This window comes from Bombina bombina, chromosome 8 (genome assembly GCF_027579735.1).
Source record: "Bombina bombina isolate aBomBom1 chromosome 8, aBomBom1.pri, whole genome shotgun sequence".
NCBI lineage: Eukaryota > Metazoa > Chordata > Amphibia > Anura > Bombinatoridae > Bombina > Bombina bombina.
Window position 1 is genome coordinate 192,033,647 of NC_069506.1, and position 11,834 is coordinate 192,045,480.

Sequence of the window (11,834 nt, forward strand, 5' to 3'; positions counted from 1 at the left end):
ATCCACAAAGACCCAAAGGCAATAATGAATAATGTATCCAGCTTCCTGTACGTGTTTGCAGCAATTACAGAAATACTAATGTGGCAAACATCGCTCCTGAAGCATCATGACCATAGCAATAGGTTTAGGTGCTTTCAAGTCTTGCTGAACCTCCCACACCCACTTGGTGTAGATGCGATCTACAGTCTGTGATGAGGCATTGCTAATCAAATTTGGAAATAGCGAGCTGTGTTCCTGTTTCGGTAATCGCGCATGTGCCCTGCGCTGTTGCGTGTCAGGCTGAGAAACAGTGTGGAGGCTGAGTGCTTCCGGGAGGGAGTGAGGGTTCTGTATCTCCTTGTGTTTGAGGAGAGGGGGCGCCTGACCCTCCTGCCTCCCGGGGAGATCTCTGGGATCGCTGAGGTGCAGGTGAGGACAACCTGGTAGCAAGACATGTTGTTAATGCTAATACTGAGCAATGTGTGCCACTGGTTCACTTGAGACATACGGCTTGTTATTGATGGAGATACAATGTTGCAATACTTGTCTTTTTAAAGGGTCTGCTTTCCACAGAATTAAATTAAGTAAATATACTTTATTTGTTACATCTAATAGAAGGGGTTTTGAAAAGTGTTACGTTTTGTTGTTGTTTGTTTTGGAGGGGGTGGTTGAATGGATGTTCTTGAGTTAAATAAATATTTATATATTATGTTTATGGGTGTGTGATTGACAACCAATATTATTCTTGAAGGTGTCCTTATCTGCCAGTTAATCTATTTGTAGTAGGTGTGAGTTATCTGAATCATTACCCTGACTCATAAGCAGACCTCTCAATTCTCTAAAAAAGATGAGCTGAACCTGTAAGTCCTGGAGAGTGGTGGGCTGCATCTCGTAGAAAGTAACAAAGCTCACTAGAATGCAGAATTTCTCTGGAGAGTGCATGTAACAGGATGCCCCTAGCACTGATGATAACTTTTTTAAGCACATTCAAATATGATTGTACTGTTTTAGCATACTTTACCTTAAATTCACTAGTTGATGTTTGTTTTTCATTTCTATCAGTGCAATAAGTGCATTGCATATTTTGAAACCCATATGCTTTTGTGAAGAATGTATTTAATCTGTGTAATATACTTTTTTTTTTTTCCATTGCAGGATTTCATTGTACAGCAATGGATTCCTCTTCTCAGGGAAATGGTGGCATGGTGTCAGATGTTGTCTTTGTAATCGAGGGAACAGCTAATCTGGGGCCATATTTTGAGTCGTTACGGAAGCATTACTTATTGCCTGCAATTGAGTGAGTTCCCTATAATAAAAAAACTGAATGGATGTAAATAAATTTGCTGTATCAATCTTTACACATTAGAGAGAGAATGTGAATAGTATATTTTGTTTTTTATTGTAATTCCAGACTTGAGATGGTTTGTTTAATTATGCACACCAGGTGTGATATTCCAGTATAGTATATAGATAGCTCGGTCTTATGAGCAGCATGTGTACAGGGCACACACTATATGTGCTCTAAAGAAAATCCTCCCACTCTTACATGGGTTTTATTATAGGTGATTATTTGATGTTTTGGGGTCGTCTCTTCTTCTTCTTCAAAAAAGTTACAGTTAATAGGGTCATACACATCTGTAATTATATTGCATAAAGATACCCAAACAAATATAGTGGAAAAGATTCACATACCAACTTAGTATAGTGCCACTGAGCTCTCCCAAACAAGTACTGTAGTCAAGGTGACGACTAATGTCACCATTACTACTTAGAACTGGTAAATTGTGTCTACCTGTTGCTATAAATTGCAACATTCAGCACTAATTCTTGTCATCAATTTCCAGTATAGCAAATTGAAGTCTAAATTGCTTCAATTACATCAGTATCCTCAGTATCCTTGTAACCTGTTATACCCAAGAGTGTCCTTGTATCCTGCTAGACTATATCCAGCAAACTTTAGTGTTATTGTTTATGAGGGATAGCTTACCCCAGCCAAATAAAACTCATATGTATGGTTGTGGTGCTGTTTATGAATACTGGGATTAGTGACACTGGATGATAGAAACACTTGTAAGGATTAAGCACTGGAACCATCAGGGTAGACCAGCAATATTAAAGGGACATGAAACCCAATTTTTTTCTTTTGTGATTTAGAAAGAGCATGTCATTTTAAACAACTTTCTAATTTACTTCCATTATCTCATTTGCTTCATTCTCTTGATATCACTTGCTGAAAAGCATATCTAGATATGCTCAGTAGCTGCTGATTGGTTGCTGCACATAGAGGCCATGTGTGATTGGCTCGCACATGTGCATTGCTATTTCTTCAACAAAGGATATCTAAAGAACTGAGCAAATGAGATAATAGAAGTAAATTGGAAAGTTGTTTAAAATTACATGCCCTATCTGAATCATGAAAGTTTAATTTTGACTAGACTGCCCCTTTAACTCTTTAACTCAAAAGAAGAGTAGCTTACTTCATTTGTTAAACAGTGGAATCTATTCTCCATACGTGAACATATTGTCAGTTTCTATAAACCCACACAAATGACATAATATCCTGGTTAAAGTATCTATAACCAAAGTATAAGACTATATGCGTGTGGGAAGTCAAATCTGATATAGAATATGTCAGTATTGATAAAAAAGAAACATTTCAGTGTATATATCCCAATATCCCCAATCCCTTTAAAGCAATCAGATTAAGAAAGGTAGTTCATACTTTGAAGTAATTTTAAATTTTGTGTTCTTATAAGTACATTTTTTAAAATATTTTCCAATAAATATAAAATCTACATTTGCCTCCCCCCCCCCAGATATTTTAATGGCGGTCCTCCTGCAGAGACAGACTTTGGAGGAGATGTGAGTTTACGTTTAATTCTTTTAATGTTTGTATTTGCATATCATTTCCATTGCTGAATTTTACCCTGTGTCAATGTCTGTTTTACAGTATGGCGGCACTCAATACAGCTTAGTAGTTTTTAACACAGTGGACTGTGCTCCTGAGTCTTATGTCCAATGCCACGCTCCCACAAGCAGCGCCTATGAGTTTGTCCAGTGGCTGGACAGTATAGTGTAAGTCTATTCATTTATTTGCATAGTCAGCGAATGCTGCCATTTTACAGTGTAGATTTTCTTTCATGTGTATGTAAGAATGGATTGATTATTAAACAGTTTGTGATGGTGATATATGTTGTAGAAAAAAAAAACCTAACAAAAGCTTTTGCAATATACTTTTATTTATTTTGCCCCTTTTCCTGTAATATTAACTTTGAAAATTGTTGGTTTTCTCAGTTCCACTGAGTTTCTATAAAGTTATGGGCAGCATCATGTTGGAGTCTAGAATTTCCTGTCTCTTCTGTTGGAAACAACTAGGGACAGATATAAAACAGGAAATAAACAAGTGTATTCAAACAAGGTTGTGTGAAAATCCTGTTAAATAGTTACTGCAACAATCCTTTATTCCACAAAGCCTTGTTTGCTCACTCTTTTATTGCTTGTTTTATATCTTTTTCTCTAATTGTCTTTAGCAAAAGAGATAGATAAGGGTAAAATTTATGAGGCGCTGCAATATCTGAATCGCATGAGGCTGCAATTTATTATATAAAAACTAAATGACCTGAAATGGCTTTCTTAACATGTCAGGTCAGTCGCACAAACACTCCATTGCAGCCCAGCAGCAGTTTGGTCTAAAATTATTATAATGTTATATCAGATTTTTGTTTTTAACTGGCAGGCAAGTTTATTTCTTTTTAATACCATCTAGCTTTGAATTAACTAACTAGATTTTGGAGTGTTTTTGCATTTTATATGTTTCTTTCTGGAGCTTAACTGTGTCACAAAGAACGTTTGAACCTCACCATATAGGGAACATTGATAAAAAATAAAATTATACTGTTGGGTCTGTGTTTCTATGAATGTCACTATTTAATTTCTTGTGTGTTTTGCAGATTCATGGGAGGTGGGGGTGAGAGCTGCAGTCTAATAGCTGAAGGACTCAGCACTGCCTTACAACTGTTCGATGACTTCAAGAAGATGAGAGAACAAATGTGAGTGAACACATTCCTCGCAAACGTATAGTATGTGACCATAGTGCACCACCAAATTGTTTTTTTTTCTATATTTAAAAAAATAATCAAACTCCAGCAAACTATTGTAATATCAGTTTTAATACTTCACATCTGTTTGGCATCATTTCCGCATCTTCTCCTTATGTTTCATTTAAAAAAAAAAAAAGAAAAAAAAAAGATTCTTACAAATGAGTGATTTAGTGCTGAACCTTCCTTCTAACCAGTGCACACTTCAATTTTATTAAACTATTAATGATGACAATGTTGCTGGAAGATCAGTCACCTACAACACAGGTGGAAAAAAAGAATGCCGAATACAGGAAAGTAAAATAATCTTATTGGTACAATGTAACCCAGTCCTCGATTTTTCTGGATGCTACTGCGCCCTAAAATTTGATGCTGGCGCTTACATTTTGGGGTACTGGAGCTTGCATTCTTCCCTCAGTGTTTATGAACTGCTGCCCAGTTAAATATGCTACTAGTGTGTAGTGTCCCTCACGCAGGCTTGGAGGGGAGGAAAAAAAAGCTTCTCATGTTGCCTAGGCTAGAACAACAATATAACACACAAGACACAATTTAACCCTTTGGCTACCTCTACCAGAGAGGACTGCAGTATATTCCTATGCAATATACTGTATCTTTTTTGGTAGACACAGGGTTAAATTGTGCTCCAGGCGTTACGCTTCTGTTCTAGTAGCGCTCTTGAGGTGAGGAGGTTGTATGGGAGGATTTGCTCGGTGCTCCCTCTTTATCAGGTGCTGCCTTTTTTTATTTACAAACTTTAACAAGGCACTTTGACAACAATGTATTCAAAAAGGGACCACAGGCTCTACTTTAGTTATCCAAAAGCAAGGGCCTTCTCTATATCATTATGAGTAGTTCTAGCCAAAGCTACCTCTAATGTAGGAGCAGATAGGTGCCGAGTATCATTCAATAAACTATTTACAATTTCTAGTTTAACTGGAATAGAATAGTCTTATTAAGCACTCATGGTCCTTATGTGTATCTTAATCAATAAGTGAGATTAAAAGCAAAAATCTTTATTACGAATATTCATTAGAAAATGTGTTAAATATTAAATTATTCCCAAAGAAAATGACTTGTGTTTCAGGTCTAGAGATAAAGCATTCTAATATATTATTCAAGGTGAATGTACCAGATTTGAACTCAATCTTATGATAATAAGGGAATGACTTGTATCTCAAATCACATAATACAGGTGGAATTGTGGAAATCTTCTCTGATAGAATAATACATGTATTATTCTATCAGGGAAGACATTGACAACAATGCCTGTATAAGAGAGACACTGGCTGCTGCTAACTATAAACATAGGGGGTATTAACCCCTTCCTGCTGGGACTTATTTGTCTACTTTGGAACAAAGTTTCAATGTAAACAAATAAGTAAAAATTTAAATCACGCGATCGTTCATGCAATAGTGTGTTTTTCAATGATGGGAATCGGGTCTGGGGGAGTGCCTTTGATGCTAGGCACGCCCTCCAGCCCGCAATCCCATATAGGAAGAGGCTAAAGCCCAGTGCAGTTAGGACAGCATGGAAGGTCCTTATGACGGGAAGGGGTTAATCTCTATTAGCTCTGCTTTATTTTCACACTTCTGATTACTGAAGGTAATATTTAAATTGTGGTGTGTGTGTATTTATGTATGTATATAATCTGACCTATAAACTGTACAACTCAATTGAAAAACAAACTGAAATCTTTTAGGTAAAGGGAAATAAAAATAAAGAACTAAAATAATATGGTTGCATAAGTGTGCACACTAATACTTTATTGAAGCACCTTTTGATTTTATTACAGCACTCAGTCTTTTTGGGTATGAGTCTATCAGCATGGCACATTTTGACTTGGCAAGATTTGCCCACTCTTTGCAAAAACACTCTAAATCTGTCAGAATGCGAGGGTATCACCTGGAAATCTCTGAAATGATTTCTTTGTCTCATTTTTTTTACATCACAGAAACCTGACATTTTAACAGGGGTGTGTAGACATTTTATTTCCACTGTGTGTGTGTGTGTGTGTATATATGTATGTGTGTGTGTTTTTAAGGACTAACAAATACGTTAAAGCTGATAACCAATGCAGGCACAGGGCATATTTAACACTTAAAGAGACACTGAACCCAAATTATTTCTTTTGTGAGTCAGAGCATGCACTTTTAAGCAACTTTCTAATTTACTACTATTATGAAATTTTCTTCATTCTCTTGGTATGTTTATTTGAAAAGCAAGAATGCAAGTTTAGATGCCGGCCCATTTTTGGTGAACAACCTGGGTTGTCCTTGCTGATTGGACAGCACCAATAAACAAGTGCTGTCCATGGTCCTGAACCAACAATTTGCTGTCTCCTTAGCATAGATGCCTTCTTTTTCAAATAAAGATAGCAAGAGAACAAAGAAAAATTGATAAAAGAAGTAAATTAGAAAGTTGCTTAAAATTGCATGCTCTATCTGAATCATGAAAGAAAAAATTGGGTTCAGTGTCCCTTTAAGAGTTCAGAAAGATAGATTATTTTTTTTTTTGTGTTAAGAAATTATGCAGGGATATGTTTTTTTGTTGTTTTTTTTTAAATAGCCGTTTACCACACAAACACACACACTTATTCATTCAGTGTAGCTTCCTCCATTGTGCCTCAATTTTTCTTATTGAAATTGATATCAATACAACATGGAAAGAATTATTGCAAATTGATTAACTGTATCAACTAAATAAGCAGAATTATTTTGTCTCTATGATTATTACCCTTTTCAGATATTTTAATATAAGTAAAGTTGATCTTCATAACACAATTGTTTTCTCTTCCAGAGGACAGACCCATAAAGTGTGTATTTTGATATGCAACTCCCCCCCATATCTATTGCCAGCTGTTGAAAGCACTACCTACTCTGGATACACAACAGAGAACTTGGTACAGAAAATTGGAGAGGTGAGTCTGAAAAGCTATAAAAGATTTGTTGATCAATGTGTAAATGATTAACTTGTTAATTCTTAGGTATTAAGAATCTTTAACATTGGGTATGAAAAATTGTACTAATATGAAGCTAAAACATTGTCTCGAACACTGTGTGTTAAAACTTCAGTTGCATACAAATCACAGTGCTCTGGCAGATAATGCAAGGATGTGGTACAACAAGTTTGAAGAATAAATAGCTGGGTTATAACCTATTACCTAAAACATATGTAGAGCTGAGTTTACGTTTATGCGACACACACAATTTGCTCACCTAGCTTATACTTGCTATATGAGACCCCATCATCCCTTGGTGGAATGGACATCATTTGATCAATATTGTACTATGGCAACACAACAGAAATGCCCGTAATTACAAGATGTTTACTGTTCCATTAAATGAAGCTACTCTTAGAGCTCTCCTTATTCCTAGTTCTATCACAGGAAGGACAGGATTTTGTCCCTTCTACTCTCTGCTAAATTTGCTACACTATCTGGCTGGGCAATCGTGTGGGACTTGTCTATTCGCATTACTGAAGCTGGCCCTGTAACTGCAGCTGTTGCCTTTCCCTTCTGCTCCCTGGAAATCTGCTTTTACTGCAAAACTTTATAGGCCTAGAAAGTGTTTGGTTTTTATTACTGACAGTGGACTCTGTTTAGTACCGGGAAGTCTTCAGTCTCCAAACATTTATTTTATTCACAAGGTTGGAAATCCTATACCCAAGAAAAGCACAGAGGACCTAGTAGTCCTTCAACTTGACTTTGTTGTGGTGAAGTAGGTGTGCATATCTAAATATTTTGTGTAGAATTACTCTTATATCATTTAAACAGTTGAGTCCAGTCAGTTTTAGATCGTTGGGTATTCAATATAATTTCAAGAGGTTAACTGCCTGAATTTAAAAAAGTCCCATCTTCCATGTTTTTTTTAGCCTTGTCACTCTGAGAAAATTCAGGGTGAAGAGAGAATTTTTTTTTTTTTTAAACACAAATCAGTTTAAAAAAAAAAAGTAAATTCAAGCAGTTCAGTATCTCGGTACACTAGGTTTCTTGTCTTTTTGATTAAAAGGGGGCCTTGGAGACCAATTCAAGACCTCAGATCTCTAAACAAAACTCTCAAAAATACAATTCAAGATCTGGCAACCTCTTTTTCTGTCATGAAATAGATCCATATGGATGCTTCTCTGGTTTCTATAGATGTTTATTGCTTCAATATCTAGTGGCAAGCAGTCGTGTGCTGTGGCTTTTTGGTTTGCATGGCAACACAGTTCTACCAGATTGTAGCTCTTTCATGTGAAATTTCTTCTACCATAAAGTACCGTCACAAAGGTACTGTTACCACTTATTCAGGACGAAATGTTTATTCTCCATTATCTAGACAAATAATTATTCAGGTATGATCTTGGTTCTTCCTTAAAGGGGCATTAAAGTCAAAATATTAATTCTTCATGATTTAGATAGTGTGCCATTTTAACCAAATTTGTGCTTCTATTATCAAATTTGCTTTGTTCTCTTGGTATCCTTGAAGACGAATAAACCATGGTAGGTTAATAGGAGCTTAGGAGCGTGCACATGTCTTTAGAAGTCTATGGCAGTAATGTTTGCAACTATGTATAACATTGATATAAACATTGTTGCAAACACTGCTTCCAGGTGCTTGTCACATGCATGCTCCTGAACTCACCTGTGATTACTCGTTAACAAAGCATACCAATTAATATTGATTATAGAAGTACATTGGAAAGTTGTTTAAAATATCATGCTCTGTCCAATCCATTGAACTTTACTGTCCCTTTAAGGTCACACATTTCATACCAATCCACAGAAGTAAATATTGGTGGCTGATGACTGAAACTTTACCTCAGGCAAGCAAAAAGTCTGCATGGCTGATCAACATTTATTACATCCGATATCAAGCTATGCTGTCTTTTTGCTTTGTTGCATGATTGTTTTCACAAAGCCGTGAGTCACATCACTTTACTTTCTCCGTTGTTTCTGGTTTTATTTGGACAAGAGCCTTTGGTCATATATTTTTCCCCCTAAACATTAGCGGATATCTGCTCTTGAAAAAGATCAGTTACACCACTTTTAAATGTACTTTTGGTACTTGACACTCTCCTAGAGGCTTTCTTTGAACATTTAAAAGCATATTGGTAACTGACACTTAACAGTATTCCTTGTGGCTATTACATCTGTCCAGGAGCAATATTTTGTTATTTAAGGACAAAGTGGTGTTGCATATAATTCCATAACTGTAATCCAAAGTAAATTGCCCTTACCTTCAAATTGTCCAAACAGGGGGGAACTTCCGGGCGGCGGCCATGACTGGTCGCATCTCTGCAAGCTGCTCTAGCCTTGCAGCGCTATTTACCAAATATCTGCCTCTATATGAATCATCTAGCATTGGGATTGACATATCTACAATCTACTAATGTATCTTTATTCATAGAGACCTTTCTTGCCAGGATCGCTGCTGGCTTCAGAGCCCGGTACTATTTTGGAGTAGTGGCCTATACCATCAGCCAAGTGTAATACCCCCCGGCAGGATGCTTTCCAGCTCCTGTCGTTAGTTAGCACTGTAAGTGCAAGCTCAATATTGTTTTCAGTGTGCTTACCTGACGATCCACATAGAACATTAACATGGATAGGACAAGTGCCAAAACTATTGGCTGGGCAAACTTCTCTCAGATCACCATGCGGCCTTAGAGGAAGAGCTGGTTGCAGCCTTTACAATATCCCAACAAACTATCCTAGCCAGGTCTGGTCAGGCGATGTATTTGGGCGGTAGTGTTTTGGGGCCCCAGCACTATGCGCCTTCCCAAATCGAGAAAGAAATATCACTTATTACAGCAGGACCTGCAACTGACGATGAGAACACCGCTGCTGTGAGAACATCGCAGCTCACAATTGGCTACGCAGCTGATCCAGGGCATAATAAAAGAAACACCATGGGGACTCAAACGGCCTTCCTACTTACCGAAAAACAAACCAACATAGGAGCCTTTGATGAGCGTTTGTTCCGAGATGGCAGAGGTGCATGGTTACAGACACACAGTATTTTAATGACTTTGCAATATTGGAGGACCCCTTGTTGCACAGAGGTGTGGATGTGCAGTTGGGACGTTGGTCAAGATCAGGCTTGTTTTCCTTTTGTCACCTATCTGGGACTTGGATTTTGGGCGAACCAGCAACTGCCTGGTAAAACTGACTGTATCAGTGTGCCACGCATTGGCGTTGGCTAAACTTACTTGTCGTGTGTAAACAGACTCACACTAATTGTTCTATTTGCACTTACAGTTTGGCTTGCAAAAATTTTTTTCCTTTTTTTTTTGTTATAACTTTCAATGTATATAATGTGTGACACAGCTTGAATTTTTTAGAGGTCCTTCACCTTATTGTTGTCTTATTTCTGAATGCATATAAGTTTTATTCTCCATTATAGCATTTCAGCTAGTATGGGTGTAACCTGCCATATAATATTTATATACTGGTATAGAGGATTTTCCACAAAACTTTGGCTGCACATCCTTACTTCAACCCATAATTGCACTTGCCTTTTACAGATTTATATGCAAAAAGCGGGGCGAGCGAGTTCCTTAGCATTTAGAGAGTTGAATCTTTTACTGACAGCTAGCAAATGACAAATTTACATGAAAGATTATAAAATTGGTATTGTGCTGTATATTGATTATCTTAGCCTAAGCAGACCTTACATCATGTGTTTTCTTTAAATACTGGTCTCACTGTAATTATAAACATGTAGTGCGATGCTGCGCGGCCAGCGGCCGAGGCTGTGTACTACGCGCGTAGTTACATAACCAGTTTAACACCTTATTGAGCACTTAGGGTAGTATGTGGTCTACGCTGGGGCTCAGTACATAAGCAATGTTAATGATTTTTCTTTAGTCCCAACAGTTTCCCAAGTTCTGTAATCTGGCACAGTCTATAATTCCTTAAGGGCACGCTAAAAATCCTTTGTTTTTTTTTCTTGCACTTGTTAAGTTGCCCCATAAAATGTCCTTATATTAGCTCATATCCCTTTCCCTAAGGTGGTCAGCACAACATTTTTTTTTTATATATATTATATAGCATAATAGTAACATTATCTTACCTAGCTTGTACTAAGTATTCTAAATCTACTTAATCTGTTCACATATTATACCTTCAGTTATACCCTGAAATAATTCCCCTGATGCTATACCATAGGTTACCTAGACAAAGTATTATACTATAAAATAGAGGTTTCACAGGAGAGACCCAAGAGGGGTCTCCTTTATTCAAGGGAGCCTTCTATCTTTGGTTATGTTTTGTAGGAGGTCCAAGAGTGGCCTCCTGAGTTCAATGAAAGGCTCAAAGACTGTATGGCATGTCACATATATATGGTACTTTATAGTTTGACACTGTATTGTGTGTGTGTATATATGTATGTATGTATATGTGTATGTATGAGCCTCTGATGAAGCGCATGTACGCATGCGTGAAACGCGTCAGGTGTCTACCTGTACTTGCACCTGTCATTTGGCCGTTTGGCTGAACTATAGAATTAAAGATTCTTATATCAAGTTTGCTGTCTCCGGGTCTCCTCCTTCATTCCCCCTGGTGGGACTTACCTTTATATATATATATATATATATATATATATATATATATATATATATATATATATATATATTTTTGTGCTGGTTTGATGAAGTTTGTATGCCGTATTCTAAACCTCAATTAAAAAAAAAAAAGAATTGTCCAAACAGGAAGACCATGATCCGTAAACTGGGGTACAAATTAATTGTCACAAGATGCCTATGTTGTATTGTTAGCAGAG

General features: G+C 37.0%; 1 protein-coding gene across 4 annotated transcripts in view; it reads left to right on the plus strand.

Moving 5' to 3' along the window:
* Window positions 1–253: 253 nt before the first annotated feature.
* The window catches only part of MED25 (mediator complex subunit 25), a 63,310-nt gene continuing 51,729 nt past the window's right edge, over window positions 254–11,834 (plus strand). For 3 of the 4 annotated variants that reach the window (XM_053690806.1, XM_053690809.1, XM_053690808.1), the window contains exons 1-6: window positions 254–408; window positions 1,135–1,276; window positions 2,796–2,841; window positions 2,930–3,054; window positions 3,930–4,028; window positions 6,874–6,994. In XM_053690806.1, the coding sequence (XP_053546781.1) occupies window positions 1,152–1,276; window positions 2,796–2,841; window positions 2,930–3,054; window positions 3,930–4,028; window positions 6,874–6,994 (516 nt within the window). In that variant the 5' untranslated portion in view covers window positions 254–408; window positions 1,135–1,151. Of the gene's footprint in view, window positions 409–1,134; window positions 1,277–2,795; window positions 2,842–2,929; window positions 3,055–3,929; window positions 4,029–6,873; window positions 6,995–11,834 lie in introns of those variants that run through there. The other variant, XM_053690810.1, reaches the window with a different exon arrangement.